The sequence below is a fragment of the Myotis brandtii genome, unplaced genomic scaffold, assembly GCF_000412655.1.
Source record: "Myotis brandtii unplaced genomic scaffold, ASM41265v1 scaffold191, whole genome shotgun sequence".
NCBI lineage: Eukaryota > Metazoa > Chordata > Mammalia > Chiroptera > Vespertilionidae > Myotis > Myotis brandtii.
In genome coordinates this window covers 1,139,037-1,160,214 of record NW_005357115.1, presented here as the reverse complement: position 1 = coordinate 1,160,214, position 21,178 = coordinate 1,139,037, and the positions used below count along the sequence as shown (strand labels likewise).

Here is a 21,178-nt window from a genome sequence, read left to right as displayed (position 1 = left end):
CTTAGTACACTAGACTGCCAAAATTCACTGGAGTAGGGCTATCTTCATGAATCCCTAAATCCTCAAATAAAGAAATGTTTGCACAGGCTTCTGGCTTTATCCAGATCCAGGTTTGCTATACAGTTCTTATACTACAAGTAAATCCCTTCAGTTCATCAAAGAGTTCTCTCTTATTTGTTGCTATCTTTCTTTCAGAGGAATAAATTTTCATTGTTCACAAGAGTTCCTAGGTAAACGTCAATAAGTAGAGAACGCGGCACTGAGTTATGGGTGCCAATCAGTTGTCCAGTTTCCTCACTCGCCACTTGACTCACTCCCAAATGCCAGCTTCTAGCACCAGGATTCAAATGCATTTCTCAAGAAATGACAAATTGTGGGTTGTGGACTTTTTAGAAATTATGGCTTTAATGAGATGTAATTTGCATACCATAAAATTCACCCTTTTGAAGCTTACAATCAAATGATTTTTAATACGTTCACAGAGTTGTACAACCATAAACAGTCTAATTCCAGGACATTTTCCTCACCCCAAAAAAGAAACCCCATACCTATTACTAGTCACTCCTCTTTTCCCCCAACCCCTGACGACCAAGAACCTATATTCTTTCTCTATGGATTTGCCTATTCTGGGCACTTCATAGAAATGAAATCATGCAATACGTGGCTTTTTGTGTCTGGCTTCTTTCACTTAACATGTTTTCAAGGTTCATTCATGTTGTAGCATTTGTCAGTACTTCATTCCTTTTCATTGCTGAATAATAGGCCATTATGTGAACATACCTCATTTTTTTAATTGATTCATCATTTGATAGGTTGTTTGTATCACGGAATTTTAGGTGCATTTGCCAGTAGTTTAAACTTTCAGTTAATTCCTTGAATGTAAAAAGTCTACTGGATTAACATTTAGCCATGCCATGATTTTCTCTTGTTTTTAACTTAATTTTGTTTTTAACAGTAGCCACTTATACTTGAGTAAAGTTTGTTTGAAGGTGCATTTTAAGTTCTTCAGCAGTAGAAGTAGTAGTATTGAAATGAATGAACCTGCTTTATTCATGCTTTAACTTTTTCTCTTATTTTATGATTTTATTGTTGTTGTTACTTTGTTAGACGATGATTTTCCCCCTTTGATAAAGAAAGGGCTCCATGTCGAAAATGTTTCCTTTTGTCCCCTTCAAGTTGAAAAAGAATCAGAACCTCAGGAGGAGACAGATGAGGATGAAGGTCCTGCACCAGTGGTAGTGGAGAATGAAAGCTATGTGAACCTTAAGAAAAAGATTTCCAAAAGATATGACTGGCAGGCAAAATCAGTACATGCTGAGAATGCTAAAATCTGCAAGCAGTTCCAAATAAAACAGGTAGGGTATTCTGAGAGAATGGCTAGCATTGCCTCCCTTAAGTATGGATGAAGGGATTGAGGAATTGGGAAGCTTTGGCTACCCTCCCTAGTATACTTTTGGTTCTCTTTTACTGAGTGGTCAATTTATGCATGCCACAGCAAACTTGGGCACATAATCTAGATAGTTTTGGAAAGTCCAATGGCTGGTGAAAATGAAATACACACCTATATACCAAGTATTCTCAGAATCACGTGGCTTTGGTACTATGACAGACAATCTGATGAGTGGAAGGAAAATTAATACTGTACTGTGATTTACATTAGAGGAATCACTGTAGAAAAGGAAAAGGAAACAGGTAAGGGGGAATTTTTACCCATTTCAAAGGCTCACAGGATAAATAACTTCCCCTAAGTCACACAAATAGCTAGTAAGCGGTAACATAGAGGTTCAAGCTAATTCTGTTTCCAAAGCCTGTGTTGTTTTTACCCCATTCACATGAAGATTATTTTAAAAGAACCTGCCGGTGAACTGTGAAGGCAGAGTTGGATGTGGGACAAAAGGGAGTGGCTTAACCAGTTTGGGGATTGGATTAGAGAGATGCTGTGTAAGGGCCCTTCCAGTCCTAAAGTTCTGTGATTCTGATTTGACACAGTATAAAACTATCCCATATATAGTACAACTAGAGGCCCAGTGCACAAAAATCATGTACTGGGCGGGAGAGGGGGCCCTCAGCCCGGTCCGTGCCCTCTCGCATTCCGGGAGCCCTCCGGGGATGTCCGACTGACAGTTTAGGCCCACTCTCTGCTCTCTGCGGGGAGCGGGCCTAAGCCGGCAGTCAGACATCCTTAACGTTGCCATGGAGGCGGGAGAGGTTCCCGCCACCACCGCTGCACTCGCCAACTGTGAGCCGGCTTCTGGCTGAGTGGCACTCCCCCTGTGGGAGTGCACTGACCACGAGGAGGCAGCTCCTGCATTGAGCGTCTGCCCCCTGGTGGTCAGTGCGCGACATAGCGACCGGTAATCCCACTGTTCAATCGATTTGCATTTTAGCCTTTTATTATATAGGAGGATACCCATAGAATGTCAAAATGAATAGAAAATCACACCATAAGGATAGAAACAAAAACGTAGCATGTTCAGTTGGTCAGTGTGCTTAGAAGTGATAAATTTATGTGATAAAATTATATGCAGAAAATGATATGTTGGTATAAATTTCTTACATTATTCAAAAACACATCCACTTTTAATGTGTAACACCATATAGTATTGGCCATTAGATGTCAGGCTGAGTTGCATAGATGTGATGATTGGCCAAAAAGAACCCTTTAATCAGTACTCTTACTGATTAAAGGATTATTGATTTTGGTAGAAATCTGATATTGTGTAGAACTGTGCTCTGCAATATGGTAGCTTCTAGTCATGTGTGGCATTTAAATTTAAATTCATTAAAATAAAATAAAAAATTCAGTTCCTCAGTAGTATTGGCCACAGTAAAGTGTTCAGTAGCCACATGTAGCCCAGGGTTACTATACCAGACAGTGTAAATATAGAACATTTCCATCACACCAAAAAGTTCTATTGGACAGTGCTGGTGTAAAAACTCCTGCAGGAAGAACTGAATAAGTACTCAGCAAGAGGGGTTTATTTCTCTTCTAAGGTCTTTCCTTTTATTCCGATGAGGAAACCATAGATTCCACAGCTTATTCTGGCTGATTCTCTGAGCATCCTTCTGACTAAAGTCATCAGTATCCACCCCCAACAAATTTGCAGTTTCTTTCTCTGAATAAATTGTTAAAGAGCAGGAGGGTGGGTCTATGGTTTTTCACATTCAGAGCTTTATGAGAGGTGGTTCAAAGTAACCCAACTGATACTTATCTTTTATGTTCTTAGACCTCCAGACAGTTCCAGTCAATTCTGCAAGAAAGACAGTCACTGCCTGCTTGGGAAGAAAAAGAAACCATTCTTCAATTGTTGAGCAAGCACCAAGTACTTGTTATCAGTGGTATGACTGGGTAAGAATACAATTTACTTATAATGCAGCTTTCATCTGTAAATATGGTATTACCCTGTTTACCATAGCCAGTTCTATTTTTGAAAAGCCAGTAGTTGGTGTTATTTGCTCTTATTCCTGTCAAACATTAAATAATATTTGACAGGAATTAATACTACAGTATCTGTAGCCAGCAGAGCCAAATTACACAAAACAAACATAAAACTCAGAAATACATCTAGGAATTTATGGACATCGTACACCTCTGCCGTGAGATAATTTTAAGGCAAAAGGTTTAGCTGAATGCTTTTAACAAAGCCCATTTTAAAAGGTAAAGAATAGCTCCAGAAAACTTATCTTCTAAATTTATTCTGCTTTCCTTAGAGCTTTTATTTTTTCTTTTAAGAACAACTTAGGGCACATTATTTTTCCTGTTTCACACTCTTTATATGTTATCAAAAACTACTTAGCAGGGACAAGTCACAGGCTTAATTTAATTATCTATTCAAGGGTTCTCAATTTAATCATTACATTTGTGCCCAGACTCACTGATATAGTAGTAATTTTGTATTTTGTAGTTTCTTATCTTTTTTTTTTTAAATATATTTTATTGATTTTTTACAGAGAGGACGGGAGAGGGATAGAGAGTTAGAAACATCAATTAGAGAGAAACATCCGATCAGCCGCCTCCTGCACACCCCCGTACTGGGGATGTGCCCGCAACCAAGGTACATGCCCTTGACCGGAATCGAACCTGGGACCCTTGAGTCCGCAGGCCGATGCTCTATCCACTGAGCCAAACCGGTTAGGGCATTTCTTATCTTTTTAACCTCAGTTCACTTGCAGCCAAGTTAATACACATCAAAGGGAAAAATATAAAGTATTCTAATCTTAAGACAAGACTCCTGTTTCTTTTTTTTTTTTCCCCCACAGGAAAACAAATCCATTTTATTTATTTTCAGTAAGTTTAAATCCTTGAGGGGTACAGCATTACACGGATTCTGTGTCCAGTAGCCTTAGCAGGAAGGTTGCTTCGGAATTTAGCAGGAACCATTCCACTGTTCCCATGAGCACGAGTTACCTTTCCCCAGATTACTCTGGTTTTGTTTGGTTTGCCACCAGGAGTCACCGTGGTGTTCTTTGCTTTGTACACATAAGCACATCTCTTGCCTAGATAGAATTATTTCATCTCGAGCATAAACACCTTCAATTTTAAGAAGAGCTGTGTGCTCCCTCTGGTTCCAGAGACCCTGCTTATAGCCAGCAAACATGGCCTTGGGCCATAGCCTTCCAGACATATTTGTCCTTATAGAAATCCTGTTCCCCGCAGGCCCCTAAGGTTCAGCAGCAGCATTTCCACTCACCTCCACAGGGTCCAAGATGGCAGAAAAAGGAAGGCAAGGCCAAGACTCCTGTTTCTTTAGGAGTCATATGTAGAGTTCATGTTCCTAGAGTCATTTATAGACCTTAGTAATGTCTAGTCAAAAGTCCCAGTTATGCAAGTGATACTAAACTATTCTTTGATTGCCCTGTCAGTGAGTGCAAATTTCTAGGAGTTATTAGCTATAGGTAATAAGTCAGTGTAGGTTTAGAAGATAGATGAAGCTGAACTACTTTTATTACTTAGCTTTCTGTCTTTTCTCATCGCATATGATTGCTTCTTTGGTTAACTGGCACTTGTAAGCTCTCATTTTAGAACTTACTTCTTTTGACATACAGATGTGGGAAAACCACACAGATCCCACAGTTCATATTGGATGATTCTCTGAACGGACCACCAGAGAAGGTGGCTAACATCATCTGCACCCAGCCCCGACGAATCTCTGCAATCTCTGTCGCTGAGCGTGTTGCTAAAGAGCGAGCAGAAAGGGTGGGTCTGACTGTGGGATACCAGATCCGCTTGGAGAGCGTCAAGGTTTGTATGTTCTGCTTATTTCTTGATAACAGAAATTTAGTTTTCATGTATAAAGAATTCTTGGTGTTTGGAGATTAATAGGAAATTTGGGATATACTTCAGAAGTCCTTTTGGAAATGTTTTGGTATAAAAACTCTTATTGGTATACTTAACTTCCTCTATAAAGACCTTTTATTGTTATTTTTAAATATATCTTTATTGATTTCAGAGAGGAAGGGAGAGGGGGGAGAGAGAAGGAAACATCAATGATGAGAGAGAATCATTGATTGGCTTCCTCCTGGACGCCCCACACTCGGGATTGAGCCTGAAACCCGGGCATGTGCCTTCATCGGGAATCAAACCAAGACCTTTTGGTTCACAGCTCAATGCTCAACCACTGAGCCACGCTGGCAGGGCAAAGACCTTTTATTCTTTATTGGCAGAAGTGATCTAGGGAATTAATCCATTTGTTGAATAAGGAATGGACAAATTCAGAATGATTTTATCACTCACTGTTGTTTTTATGTTTAATAATATTTTCTAAATGCTTTTTATGAGTCCTAAACTTAAACTTTTTTGTTGTTTTTGTTAATCCTCATCCGGGGGTATTTTTCCCATTGATTTTTTTTTTTAATCCTCACCCGAGGATATTTTTCCATTGATTTTTTTTTTTTTAATCCTCACCCGAGGATATTTTTCCATTGATTTTTAGAGTGGAAGAAACATCGATGTGAGAAAAACATCAATTGGTTGCCTCCTGCATGAGCCCTGAGCCCAAGCCGGGGAGGAGCCTGCAACTGAGGTGCATGCCCTTGACCAGAATCGAACCCGGGACCTTCAGTCCACAGGCTGACGCTCTATCCACTGAGCCAAACTGGCTAGGGCTCCCATTGATTTTTTTAACCAGTGAGCCACTCCAGCCAGGGCCTAAAGTTAAAATTTTGATATGAAGTAGAAAAGCTTTTATTGTCACCAGCAAGAAACTGCACTTAGTATGGTTTCATATTAAATGGAATTGCTATTGTTTTCAATACTTTTTATCCCTATCCATTCACAATGTCTTTGCCAGTTAAAATGTTTCCTTTTTCAAAAATTTCATGAATGCTTTCTCTGCCCTTTTGCATGCCAGTCCTCAGCCACCAGGCTGCTATACTGCACCACAGGAGTGCTGCTGAGAAGGCTCGAGGGAGACACAGCCCTACAAGGAATCACCCATATCATTGTTGATGAAGTCCATGAGAGGACAGAAGAAAGGTAAACAAAGGCTTTCCAAATGCATATCCACACAATATATGAAGACATGGCTGAAAGCATTTTATTCTGCTTCCAATTCAGTTTCTTAGCATGAGTAAAGCTAACTTGGCAAGAGAAGGCCTAAGTCACAGAACAGGAACTGCTTTTCTGTGGCCCCAGGGTCGATAATACTAAAAATGCTAGGAGAGCACATGTTCATGACTGAAAGAGTCACCCTATTATTCTGGCCAGTATGGCTCAGTTGGTTGGCCACTGTCCCATGCACCAAAAGGTTGCCAGTTCAATTCCTGGTCCGGGCACATGCCTGGGTTGTGGGCTCGATCCCTAGTCGGGGCGTGCAGGAGGCATCCGACCAATGTTCACGTTGATGTTTCTCTCTCTCTCTCTCTCTCTCTCTCTCTCTCTCTGCCTTCCTCTTTCTCTAAAAAATCAATTAAAAATTAGAAAGAAAAAAAAAGAGTCATCCTGTTACATGGACATTATGTAATAAGCGATACCTCCTGGTGTCTTGCTGAGCTGAGCACTGTACTTAGCAGAAATAACAGATGTAAAGCATGCAGCAGCTGATGGACTTCGTTTGGTCAGTCATTCTGTCCTGACATCCATTTAGATGTTATAGTGAACAAATGTATATGGCTCTCCTTCATCTCTTATGGTCTGGTAGGAAAAGCAAATAATGAACAAGCAAACAAACAAATAAATAATTACAAATTGGAATAAGTACTATGAAGGAATAAACAGGAAGCTGTGTTCGGGGGACAGACCAAGAAGATAGCCAGATACCATATGTCTGAAGAGACGACATTTAAATTAAAACCTAAAGTATGAGGAGTCCTATGTGACAAATGGGGGCAAGGCCAGCATTTGCAAAGACTTCAGTGGGATGGGCTTCAGTGGACTCCAAAAACTGGTGGAAAACCAGCGCAGCTGGTGTGTAGTGAATAAGAGGGAGAGTAGTAGGAAGTGAGTGGTGGGGTACAGATCATGTCACATAGGGCCTAGTTAGTGAGGACATCAATGTCATTGAAGGATTGTGAACAGAAGGGTAGCACAAGCTGATTTACATTTGAACAGAATTATTGGTCTGCTGTATTGAGACTAGATTTCAAGGGGCAAGGGCTAGAGCAGGGAGAACAGTTAGGATGTTGCTATTCTACAGAAAATATTGTTCTACAACTTGAGCTTTATTTACTAAAATTGCCATAGAGATGCTTTCATGTCAGTATCTAGAACTGTACCTTATTCCTTTTATCTGCCCCATGCTATTCTACCGAATGGATGATATTGTTATATTAACCGTTTCTTGGTTGGTGGACATTCGGGTAGTTTCCATTGTTTTACTACTATAAACAATGTCATAATGAACGTCTTTGTATATGCGTGCCTCTTTATGTACATGCAGATATCAAGAAATAGAATTATCAAATGCAATGATAAATCTTATTGGTATTCTAATTGGTACTACACTAAATTTGGTTTATTTGGGGGGAAAATTGATATATTTTTGTTTGTTTGTTTGTTTGTTTGTTTGTTAATCCTCACCAGAGGATACTTTTCCTATTGATTTTTTTTTTTAGAGAGAGTGGAAAGGAGGGAGAGAGACAGAGAGAAAAACATCAATGTGAGAGGGACACATCAACTGGTTACCTCCTGCACGCTCCCCAACCAGGGCCAGGGATCGAACCTGCAACTGAGGTACATGCCCTTGACCAGGAATTGAACCTGTGACCCTTCGGTCCAGAGGCTGATGGTCTAACCACTGAACAAAACCGACTAGGACTGATACCTTTTTGATATTAAGTCTACACATCTGGGAATATGACACATCTTTGTATAAACATTATAATTGTTTTCACATAGGTCTTAAACATTCCTTGCTCAAAATATATCAAAAGTTATTAATTTTCATTCATTGAATTTGTTTGATCCTCAGGTGTTTCTTTTATTTCCTCTAGTGACTTCTTGCTGCTAGTTTTGAAGGACATTGTGTTGCAGAGACCAACGCTCCAAGTTATTCTGATGAGTGCAACTTTAAATGCTGAGCTCTTTTCAGAATATTTCAGTTCCTGCCCAGTTATTACTATACCAGGTGACTAAAATACATCATTAAATATATATTCTTCTCATAAGCAAATAAAATTATTTTAAAGCTAAATTGAGACATAAATTTATAGGTATTTATTCCTCTTTCTAGAGAAGAAGTGATTAGTTTGTAACAAATAAAATTATAAGCACATAACGAAATTAATAAAGAGGCTACATTATGTCCATTTTCTGGGAGATTTTAATTTTATATGTGCTGTTTTGAAAAGTCCAGGTTACTAGTGTTTCTTGCATTTCATTGTGTTTAATCTAAAAATGTGAATTTATAAGGGTATTCTGTCAGAAAGGAGAAAGTTGTATCTGTGAAGCGCATATCTGTTCATTGCTGGTTTCTGCTAAATTTCTAGATATTGGTCCATTCTGAGAGAAAGTAAAGTTGGGTAGCTTGTGTCTTCTTATGGTGCTTTCACGGTTTCATTGTGGATTAATTTATCACCTACGACTCCTGTTTATCCTCCTGCAGTTGATTGCGAAGGAAAAATTGGGAAGCACTGACTAATGAGTATTAGTCCTGTTTGTTCTAGTTACAGAGAATTTTGACAGTAGATTTAAAGAAGAAATTATATGGGGGCCAATGGGAGAAAAAGAGGACATATGTAATACTTTCAACAAAGAATTATTTAAAAAATAAAATAAACACTGACTTTAAAACCATTAAAAAAATAAAGAAGAAATTATATGCTTGATCTAGAGTACAGTTGTTAAATCTTTAAAGGTCCCTGTGGGGGAGCAGGGGAGGATAGGAAAAGCATAACAAATGGTTTTTAAAAGGCAAAAGGTTTATTAGCAAATAATCATCTTTTCACCTTTATACTTCTTTACAAAACTGGAATCTTACCCGTTCCAATTTCTATCATCAAAAGTTATTTTTTCCCTGGGGACGGGGTGGAGGGATCATTGGGGGTGGGGGACATCTTTCAACAATAAAGATAAATTTTAAAAATAGTTAAAAAATAAAATTTTTAAACTTTTTAATCCTTTTAAGACCACAAAACAAATAGTACGTTATTGTGCTAAGCTTTGTTTTAAGAGAATTTTGCATATATAAACTATTTCAGGATAGCTTAACAGGTATTCTGAGGCTTTCCTATTTTATTTTACTTATTGTCTATTTTGTTTTTCAAGGTCGAACTTTTCCTGTTGATCAGTTTTTTCTGGAAGATGCAATTGCTGTGACAAGGTAAGGAAGACGTTAATTAAGGTTTGGTGAAAGTCTTTGAAAACAGAATTATTATTTTACCTCAGAGTATTGGGATACTAATACATGTGTTCATATTTTCTTCTAATATTTCTATTTGAGGATTTTGTTTTTCCCTTTCTTTCAGCAAATATTTATTATACAAATTATTTGCAATTTGCAGGTAGTATATTAAAAGTAATGACTCTTGAACCCTAATGCAAACTATGGACTTTAGGTGATCATGATGTGTCCATGTAGGTTCATCAGTTGTAACAAATGTATACTCTGGTGGGGGATGTTAACAGAGGGGGAGGCTATGCATGGTTTGGGGAGACAGGGTATATGGGAAATCTCTGTGCCTTCTGCTCAATATTGCTCTGAACCTAAAAATATTCTATTTTTTTAAATGATGAAGGGCCAAAATGTATGGAGAATGTAACATGGAGGAAAAAAAAGTACTGATTCTTCAGACAGACTACCAGTATTTAAGTCCCTCTACTTCCTAACTATAACATTAGTGAGTAGCTTAATTTCTCTATAACTCAGTTTAATTACATATAAAATGGGTGCGTTAATGGTAGCTGCTTCACAGGGTTGTTATGAAGATTAATGAATTAATGCTTGGAGTTAATAGTTGCAAAGTGCTTAGACTGTGCCTGGTAGGTACATAGCAAGTGCTTTGTAAATGTTAGCTGTTATTATCATCGTTCTACCCTCAAGAAGTTGCAGGTATAGTTTGCGTATTAAGATGTCCATGTAATGTTAGTGCTGGGTGGAAAAGGGTAATGTCCATTGGGTACAGACTTCTCTCCTTTGTAAGCCCTGCATCCTCTTCCTACTCTTTAACCCTGAAGATTCCTCAGGGCTTTATCCTGGCACTGTTTCTTCTCACTATTAAACTCTTCCTTAGCTCTCGTAGACTTGTGTGGTTCCAGTTGTCACCTGTATGCCAGGAACTCCCAGATCAGTATCTTTATTCCCAACGCCTGAGCTCCAGAATAAAAACACCCTGATGTCTGGCACCTTACACTCAACTCAGAATTTTTCTCCTTCTCCCTGCTCCTTTCCTTCCTAATAAACCTCCCTCTTAATTCTCTATTTATTTCATGGACCATATTCTCAAACCAAAAGTCCAAAAACTGGCTCTCAAACTTTAGTGTGCAGCAAACATACTTAAAACTGTTGTTTTCTGGGCCCTATTCCACTTCTATTGAATGTGAATCTCTGGGCAAAACATCTTTCAACTAGTTTACCTGCCTCTATTCTCTCACTTTTTCAAATTCACTGCCTCCAGAATTATCTTCAAATAGAGCCAAGAGCATTCCAGTGTGTTCCCCACCAGAAATAGGGCAGAGCCAGCAGAATCCTGGACTGGTGGAAGATGGCACCACAATTAGAAGCAGCAACATTCTGCTGAACGAGCGCATAAAACCGGGGAATGTTTTCGTTCACCAGCAGACCCACATACACACAGACACATTCCTTTGTCTTCCTCCCTCAGGTACGTGATACCGGATGGGAGCCCATATATGCGCTCCATGAAACAGATGTCAAAGGAGAAGCTTAAAGCAAGGCGCAGCAGAACTGCATTTGAAGAAGTAGAGGAAGACCTGAGGCTTTCCCTTCACCTCCAGGATCAGGATTCTGTCAGAGATGCAGTGCCAGATCAGCAGTTAGATTTTAAGCAGCTCCTGGCTCGCTATAAAGGTACTGTGCTTCCTGGGGGATAGGGCAGTTGTGCCAAGGATAGCTACAGTGGGCCCTTGAAAACACCAGTGGGAACTATGCGAGGCCACTTATAGACATGTCTTTTAAATAAATGTGATAAATGTATTTTTTCTCTTCCTTATGATTTTCTGAGTAACATTTTCTTTCCTCTGACTTACTTTATTGTGAGAATACAGTATATAATACACATAACATACAAAATATGTGTTATTGGCTGTTTGTTATTGGTTGGGCTTCTGGTCAACAGAGGCTATTAGTAGTTCATTCCTAGGTGAGTCAGCAGTTGCATGGATTTTCGACTGCGCAGGGTGTTGGCACTCTTAACCCCCATGTTGTTCAAGGGTCAGCTGTAGTTTTATTCCCGCACCATGATCCTGAAGGAGAAAGACGGGGCTCTTGTTTTATAGTTACATTGCCTTTAATTCATCAGAACAACCTTAAACTTAGAAAAAGAGCAGTTCCAATGCATATTAGATTATAATTATTACTAGAGGTCTGGTGCGTGAAATTTGTGCACAGGAGGTGGTGGGGGAAGGGGGTAGTGTGTGACCCTCAGCCCAGCCTGCACCCTCTCCAATCTGGGACCCCTCGAGGGATATCCGACTGCCCAGTGAGATCAGGCCTAAACAGGCAGTCGGACATCCCTCTCACAATCTGGGACTGCTGGATCCCAACCACTCGCCTGCCTGCCTGCCTGATTGCCCCTAACCACTCTCCTGCCAGCCTGATCAATGCCTAACTGCTCCCCTGCTGGCCTGATTGCCCCCAACTGCCCTCCCCTGCTGGCCTGGTCACCCCCAACTGCCCTCCCTTGCAGGCCTGGTCCCCCCCAACTGCCCTCCCCCGCAGGCCTGGTCTCCCCAACTGCCCTCCCCTGCTGGCCTGGCCCTCCCCCCAACTGCCCTCCCCTGCTGGCCATCTTTGACCACATGGGGGCAGCCATCTTGTGTGTTGGAGTGATGGTCAATTTGCATATTACCTCTTTATTACATAGGCTATTTACCAGTGGGTTTTTTCTAAAAGAAATGTGTTCAGTATAAGAAAATTGGGAGATGGTAAAATATAAATTATATTCTTTTTTTTTTTTTAAGTATATTTTATTGATTTTTTTTTACAGAGAGGAAGGGAGAGGGATAGAGAGTCAGAAACATCAATCAGCTGCCTCCTGCACAACCCCCACTGGGGATATCCCCGCAACCAAGGTACATGCCCTTGACTGGAATCGAACCTGGGACCCTTCAGTCCGCAGGCTGATGCTCTATCCACTGAGCCAAACCAGTCAGGGCTAAATTATATTCTTGAGTATTTTGTAATTTTTTATTTTGATATTATTTCAAAATTAAAGTTTGTAGGACTATACAATGACCCTGACTGGTTTGGCTCAGTGGATAGAGCGTCAGCCTGTGGACTGAAGGGTCCCGGGTTCAATTCCTGTCAAGGGCATGTACCTTGGTTGCGGGGATATCCCCAGTGGGGGTTGTGCAGGAGGCAGCTGATTGATGTTTCTGACTCTCTATCCCTCTCCCTTCCTCTCTGTAAAAAATCAATAAAATATATTTTTTAAATTAAAAAAAAAAAAAGCCCTAGCTGGTTTGGCTCAGTGGATAGAGCATCAGCCTGCAGACTGAAGGGTCCTGGGTTCGATTCCGGTCAAGGGCACCTGCCAGGGTTGCTGGCTCGATCCCGGGAGGCATGTAGGAGGCAGCCAATCAATGGTTCTCATCATTGATGTTTCTATCTTTCCCTCTCCTTCTTCCTTTCTCTCTGAAATCAATAAAAATAAAATTTAAAAAAAAAGACAATGTATAGACAATGAACTCCTATATCCTTTACCCCATTTCATCAGTTGTTATTATTTTGCTTCATTTGTTTTATCATTTGTTCTATGTACGTATTTTTTTCCCTGAACCTTTTGAGACTAAGTTGCAGCTATGATGCTGCTTAACCTCTAATATTTCAGAATGTATTTCCTAAGAATAAGGACATTCTCTTACATAAGCATAGGACATACTCAAAATGAAGGCATTTAACTGATACTAATATTTAATTAACAGTCCATATTCTAATTCGGCCAAATATCTCAATAGTGTCCCTTATTGTTATTTTTTCCTGGTCGAGGATCCGACACAGCATTACATATTGTATTTAGTTGTCATGTGCCTTTAGCTTTTTTATTTTTGTTTTTTATTTTAATCTGAAAAAATGTCCTTTATTTTTCTTTTATGACCTTGACACATTTTTTTTTTTAGTTTGGGCCAGTTTTGTCGACTGTCCCTCCATTTGGGTTTGTCTAATATTTCCCCATGGTTCAATTTAGGTGATGCATTTTTGGTTAGAAAACCACAGAAACAATTTTGAGTCCTTCTCAGTACATCACATCAGGAAACACAATGTTGATTTGTCCTATTGTTAGTGATGTAAACCACTGATCCATACCAGCCGGGCTCGTTTTTCTTTTGAAATTTTAGAATTTTCTTTAAGAGTTATGACTGGAACTTCAGAGGGAAGGTAGGGGAGGGTGGGGGTAAGGGGGAGAGATCAACCAAAGAACTTGTATGCATGCATATAAGCCTAACCAATGGACACAGACAACAGAGGGGGTAAGGGCATGAATGGGGGGGTGGGGAGGCAATGAGGGGATAAGGACACATATGTAATACCTTAATCAATAAAGAAAAAAAAGAGCAATGCCTTTCTAATTTCAAACATAGAGGTTACCACAGTTCAGAAAGCACTTCTAAGACTTCCTTTCTAAGAAAGAAGGATGGCAGATTTGGGTCAGAAAACCCAGCTTTGTCACTAGTTTCTGTTGGGTGCTGGGCTGGTTGTTTAGCTTCTCTGAGCCTCCCTGTCCCCGTAAAAAATACTTGATCTAGTTGATCTCAGTGCTCTTTCACTTTTCAGAAAATTAAATATGTTCCCGAGCTCAATTTTTAAATTTTTTTCTAGTTAAAAAAAAAATCAGTCCTTTAAAGTATATAATTGATTGATAAAAACTGCCAAAATATTTTTTAAAAATGTTTTTCACATCTCTTCCTCTTTGTGCAGTTAGTTAATCCTTTTTCCTTTTTGAAAAGTCTGTTTGGAACCTTGACAACTAGAAATGCTTCTTTCTCTGCCTTCCACACCCAACCACACCCTTATTTATGTAGCCTATTTCTTCCTTCCTTTTCATGTTTAACCAACAGAGCCTAGAAAAGCATCGTTTAGAAACTGCTTTTTTGCTTCTTCAAACTTTTTAGCATTCCCTTCCTCGATACCAGTTGCAGTTGTTTTGTCCCAATTAGGCTGTACTTAGGGTGATAGACCATTAGGAGGACCCAAGAGGAAAGGGCAGCAGTCTTTGGGGAGCTATCTCCCCATGATACTTGTTTTTCACAGAGCTGGGGCTTATAATGCAGCCTCAAGACCTGTATATTTTATTAGGCCTCAGATAAATTAAAAGGAAATTGTAGACCCTTAACCTGAAAGTCTATGGATAGACTTCAGAGATATTGGTGAAGCCATTGGAATCACATGTATGTTTCAAAGAAGATCATAACTTTTATTATTTTCTCAAGTTAACCAAAAGGTTAAGAGTCTCTGTTGTAAAGGTGCTGGTGAAAGTTGTGATTTCTGTCCATTAATTTCCATGGGTTAATGTTACCTGGACAGACTCATGACTTGGTTAAATCTGGAAGAGGTTTCTAGAATGTATTTGACTTGGAGTTTTATTTCTAGGACTGAAATTGTCAACAAGTGTGTGGTAGATAAAAGAGGGGAAGGAAGGAGGAAAAGAAGTGGCCTATCTCGCCCTAGCCGGTTTCGCTCAGTGGATAGTGCGTTGGCCTGCCCATGCGGGAGGCAACCAATCGTCTCTCTCACATCAATGTTTCTATTTCTGCCTTTCCCCTTCCCTTCCACTCTCTCTAAAATCAATGAACAGATATCCTCGGGTGAGGATTAACCAAAAGAAAAAAAAAGTGGCGTATCTGGACCTTCCCAGCAGGGTTAGGAGCTTGCTCTTTGGGTCATTGTTCAAGCAGGAAGTTTTTTGAGTAAGCATGTATGTTCTGAGAAACTGAAAGAAACAAAATTCATTTTAGTACAACAAATGTTAACATCTGTGTTGTTAAATCACATCAAGACACTCACCTAGTTCCCAGGCATATATCTTCAATAAGGTATAATTATCCTGGTTTTTTACCTTTCTTTCAGGGGTTAGCAAATCAGTCATCAAAACGATGTCCATCATGGATTTTGAAAAGGTTAATCTTGAATTAATCGAGGCCTTGTTAGAATGGATTGTGGATGGAAAGCACTCCTACCCCCCAGGTAACTGTTTCTTGTCTCCATTTATGTGTAAGATGGCAAAAGGGAAGGAGCTTACTTCCTGAGATCATGGGCACCACCTCCCTTCCTGGAGCCCTCACCCCACTCCAGTTATATGTAAAGTTGCTTGTTAGGCTTTTCAGGAGAAATTTTACCTTTTACCTTTTGAGGTTCACCCACTTTTTTTGCTCTTCACTCTTGCTCTCACCAAACAAAAAGATGTTAACAATACAAAGTCCCAAAGGAAGAAAACCGAAAAGAAGGCCTGGATGATCCATTGTTACCCACTCAGGCCCTGGCTAAATGGGAGCCTAGTAGTGAGTGTTTAAATTTCATGAAGACTCTGCACACCAAGGCCAAAGGGCATTGGGGTTAAGAGAACAGCTTTAGAGTCTGATAAACACCCCAGCTGTGCTACTCAGGAACTCCATAACTTTGGGTAAAGTGATTATTACAGATATCCCTGAAATAGATGGCCAAGCCATGAGGGCAGAACAGATCAGAAGACACATAAATATATAGACAAAATATTTTCTTCCATCCATAGAGATTATCATACCACTCTTAAATGGTGTGGTATTTTAGTAGGGAGGAGCATGCAGTATGTAATGGAAAGAGAATGGGTCTGATACCAGAAACCCTAGGTTTGTGTCCAAGCTCCACTCTTACTGACTCTGTGACCTGGCCAAATTACAGGGTCACTCTAAGATGGCTGAGAGGATCAAATGAAATCATGTCTGTGAGCATGCTTTGTATACTATGAAGTGTTAAAACCAACTCGGAAACATACCTTCACCCTTCTTCAGAGTTTCATTTTTGTAATAATACTAGTGACCCGGTGCATGGATTCGTGCACATTGAAAGGAAATTAATTAGAAGGTGGCCGGTGGGGCGGGCTGGGCAAGACGGGCCCTGGAGCCAACCTCCTGCGGTCCCTCCCCGGCGTCTGCCGAGTGAGCGGAGTCCCTCCAGCAGGTGGGGTCCCTCAGCCTGGCCTGTGGGGATTGGGCCAAAACAAGCTCTCCGACATCCCCCAAGGGGTCCCAGAGTGCAAGAGGGCACTCTGCAAAGTTGCTGTTGTACAGGGTGTGGAATGCAAACGCAAGTGTGCAGTAAACCAGATTTGGGCCAACAGTGCCCCCAGCAACAACATAACCCACAGCCGAAGGTGGAATTGCATGGCCCCGTAAGGAATCGGACTCCCTCCCCTTTGGTCTCCAGGTGCATCACCGGAGAACCACCGCTGCCAAGTCACTGCAGCTCGGCAGCCCCTGCATTGAGTGTCTGCCCCCTGGTGGTCAGTGTGCATCATAGTGACCGGTCGGACAGTCGGACACTTAGCCTTTTATATATATAGACTAGAGGTCCAGTGCACGAATTTGTGCACGGGTGGGGTCCCTCGGCCCAGCCAGCAATTGGGGCCATCTCACCCAGTCCCAATGGGGGCCGGCCGGCCAGGGAGTGACCACAGGAGGGCTCCAGGGCATGTCCAGCCCTCTTGCCCAGTCCCGATCGGTCTGGCCCTTGGTGGTTGGTGCACGTCATAGCGACTGGTCAAGCAGTTGACCATCGGTCAGACACTTAGCATATTATGCTTTTATTATCTAGGATTATATAGGATAGTTTCCTTACTTATTTATTGGGGAGAATAACTGCAATAAATAACAGGTCAGGAGCTCTTATGGACAGATCTTTGTTTTATATCCCATTGTACCTAGCACAGAGGTGACATAGGTACCCAATAAATATTTGTGAGATTAAAGATGTGTGCCAGCCGAAACCGGTTTGGCTCAGTGGATAGAGCATCGGCCTGCGGACTGAAAGGTCCCAGGTTCGATTCCAGTCAAGGGCATGTACCTGGGTTGTGGGCACATCCCCAGTAGGAGATGTGCAGGAGGCAGCTGATCGATGTTTCTCTCTCATCAATGTTTCTAACTCTCTATCTCTCTCCCTTCCTCTCTGTAAAAAATCAATAAAATATATTTAAAAAAAAAAAAAAAAAGATGTGTGCCAATTTCCTCTCCGAATAAAGCATGGAAGAAGGTAACTATCACTGAGTGATTGCTCTTCAGAAATATACTATATGATCAGTTATCACTGCTTATTTTCTTTCTTTTTTTTTTTTTAATATATTTTATTGATTTTTTACAGAGAGGAAGGGAGAGAGAGATAGAGAGTTAGAAACATCGATGAGAGAGAAACATCGATCAGCCGCCTCCTGCACATCTCCCACCGGGGATGTGCCCGCCACCCAGCTACATGCCCTTGGCCGGAATCGAACCTGGGACCTTTCAGTCCGCAAGCCAACGCTCTATCCACTGAGCCAAACCGGTTTCGGCACTGCTTATTTTCTTAATGTCAAATTTAAAAGCCCATAAACCACCCTGGCTGGTGTGGCTCAGTTAATTGTGGTGTTGTCGCATGGATTCCCAATCAAGGCACATACCTAGGTTGTGAGTTCAGTCCTCAGTCAGGGTGTGTACGTGAGGCAACCGATATCTAGCTCTTTCTTTCTCCTTCCCTCCTTGCCTCCCTCCCTCCCTTCCTCTCCAAATAATCTATAAAATATAGTCCTGAGTGAGGATTTGTTTTTTAAGCCCATAAACCATTAAATGGCATGGTTATTTGATGTGCTACATTTCCACATATGTCTAAATTTAGATTACCAGGTTGGCAAGCAAATTATAGTTTCTTTGTCTCCTTTTCAGTCAAATGTTTATGGATATTTTTTAGTAATAGGAGAGTTTTCCTACCTTAACAGACGAGAAGGATAATCTTCCTACAGAAATGTCAGTGACCAGTGCCCTGAAGAAACATGTTTAAAGAGCTTTGCCAATGATGCTTGTATAAGTTAAGGCATTATATTTTCCCACTCTGCTGTTTTTCTTGTTGCAGAAAGATAATATCCCATTTATCTTGTAGTAATTAAGTCAGAAAATATATTTTAAAAGTTTGTTATCTATTAATTCCTTGGGGACTTTACAAGAAAACTGAAAGTGAAAAATCTCAGATTATTGCTTTTTTTTTTTATTAAAAATAGCTTTATAATCTGTTAGTTTTTCCCTTTTTGCCTCTATCTGATTGATTCTCTTTATATACCCAGGTGCTATACTTGTATTTTTACCTGGATTGGCAGAAATCAAAATGCTTTATGAACAGCTACAGTCTAATTCTCTTTTCAACAACAGACGTAGTTATCGGTAAGTTAATTGCTTTCTTATCCTCAGTATCTATTGCAGTTATATGCAAAGAAGAGTAACCAGAAAGGTCTTTTTAACAGTCATCACCTTCTTTAGATTCTGCTGTCACTCCTCTAGAATACATTTGTTTATGCCAGCTGGAGATAGACATACCTTTTTGTTCCAGAAAATCAGTCATTCCCATGCCATTAAATAAAAATATTTCTCTTCACTTAGCATAGTGACTCAGCAAAATTGCATGTAATTTCAGTTGCCAGATACAGGGCATGGGAGAAGCCAATGTTAGTAACAACAAAGAAATGATCCCATTTTGAGAAAAAATAATTTTCAGTAATTTCTATTCTGGTGGAAAGAAACATTGGGTGTGTCTTCATATCGAAGGAGACAACTACTTGACAGATGAAAACTCCCTAGAAATATAAGAATGAAATTTCTTAGTGTACATCACTGTCTCTGACTCTCTTGCTCTGGATTTAAAAGTAGGGAAAAAAATGAACGTGTGCTCTTGTAAAATGTCAACTATTTAGTCTTCTTGATTATTTACTACTGAATTACACTCCAGTTTTCCCCAAGTTGATGCAAGGTTTTTAGTTTCATAGGATGAGTAAATACTTTGTCAGAATCAGAAAGCACCTTCCCATTCAGAAGAGCTGAGCCCTGAGGGTGGGTGGTGATGGGGAAGCTGCTGATTCTTGGTGTGATGGTTAAATAGAAATCCACCCACTGTAGTCCAATTTCAGCACTTTACACTAGAACACTCACTGTGCTTTTATTGCCTTTCAGATGTGTTGTTCACCCACTTCATTCATCTTTATCCAGTGAAGAGCAGCAAGCTGTGTTTATAAAACCTCCTGTAGGTGTAACTAAGATTATAATTTCCACCAACATTGCTGAGACATCCATAACCATTGATGATGTTGTCTATGTCATCGATTCTGGGAAAATGAAAGAAAAGAGGTATTGTCTTTTGGCAGTATAAGGGAGGGGCTAAAGATGCCTCATTAGAATGACAAAGCTCTTAATAGTTAATGCTATTAAACTACATGGATTGTGTTTGAAAAATATTTTATGAAAACTGTATATAGATATATGAGTGAGTCTATAGTCGGTTCATATTCTTAAAGTCAGATGGAGATGGAAAGTTTAAGGTTTTGGAAGTAATTAATTAGTTTTCCTCCTTTTTTTATATGCTTTACATGTGCTTGAATGAAAAAGCATTGATATGGAAGTTGGTATATGTTAATTACTTTGATATTGAAATCATTTCACAAAGTCTACATATATCCAAACATCACATTGTACGCCTTAACTATATACAATTTTTATTTGTCAAAAATAAAGATGAAAAAATTTTTTAAAAAGAGAAGAGTTAAATAGATTGTATGTAGTAGCGTTCGATACCCTTTAAAGTAGCACTAATCTCCTGCCAGAGACTCAACTATCGCGGAACACAGACACTGTCCTACAGAAGGAAAGTGGTTCATCTAATCTCCATGCTAAGTCGAGTCTTGGCCATGTCTTTATAAAATAGCCCTTTCTGACATTTTATTTTTCTTTATAGATATGATGCCAGCAAAGGGATGGAAAGTCTAGAGGATACTTTTGTCTCTCAAGCCAATGCTCTGCAAAGAAAAGGTCGAGCTGGTCGTGTTGCATCTGGGGTCTGCTTCCATTTGTTCACTAGCCATCACTTCAGTCACCAGCTTTTAAAGCAGCAGCTGCCAGAAATACAAAGAGTGCCATTGGAACAGCTCTGTCTAAGGTACATCCATGTTTTCTTTTTCTTAGTAGGAGACATTTTGCTGAGAATGGACATGGAAAGAGCTCTTCAGTGTTACCTATACCATTCCTTTTAAGTTTCTGCACATAAAGATCTGTTACATTGGAGAGGATAGTCCTATAATAGACCTTAAGAATACCTTTGTGAGTCAGAAAAGGAATCTAACTTATCGAGAATAAGTTAGAGGTTCCACCAATATCAAATCATCACATGGAAAAATCTACAGCCTCATTATCAGGTAGAGCAAAGTGAACAAAAACTACTTAAAAACTCCATTATTTACCAGATGAACAAATAAGAATAAGTATGATAAAATGGAATTTAATGAATGAATGATCAAACTCAACGTTACTGCAGTTGGGAAATCTATGGTTCAACCTTTCTGAAAATTTGCTTGGCAT

General features: G+C 39.9%; 1 protein-coding gene and 1 pseudogene across 1 annotated transcript in view; one reads left to right on the top strand and one right to left on the bottom strand.

Moving 5' to 3' along the window:
* DHX57 (DEAH (Asp-Glu-Ala-Asp/His) box polypeptide 57) overlaps nt 1-21,178 on the top strand; it is a 44,736-nt gene that overhangs the window by 8,347 nt on the left and 15,211 nt on the right. Inside the window, exons 6-16 of the mRNA XM_005864734.2 lie at nt 1,177-1,355; nt 3,228-3,349; nt 5,047-5,242; nt 6,351-6,475; nt 8,431-8,564; nt 9,704-9,758; nt 11,260-11,465; nt 15,684-15,800; nt 18,901-18,997; nt 19,781-19,954; nt 20,559-20,759. Of these exons, the coding sequence (XP_005864796.1) occupies nt 1,177-1,355; nt 3,228-3,349; nt 5,047-5,242; nt 6,351-6,475; nt 8,431-8,564; nt 9,704-9,758; nt 11,260-11,465; nt 15,684-15,800; nt 18,901-18,997; nt 19,781-19,954; nt 20,559-20,759 (1,606 nt within the window). The remainder of the gene's footprint in view (nt 1-1,176; nt 1,356-3,227; nt 3,350-5,046; nt 5,243-6,350; nt 6,476-8,430; nt 8,565-9,703; nt 9,759-11,259; nt 11,466-15,683; nt 15,801-18,900; nt 18,998-19,780; nt 19,955-20,558; nt 20,760-21,178) is intronic.
* On the bottom strand, nt 4,256-4,640 carry LOC106725829 (annotated as a pseudogene).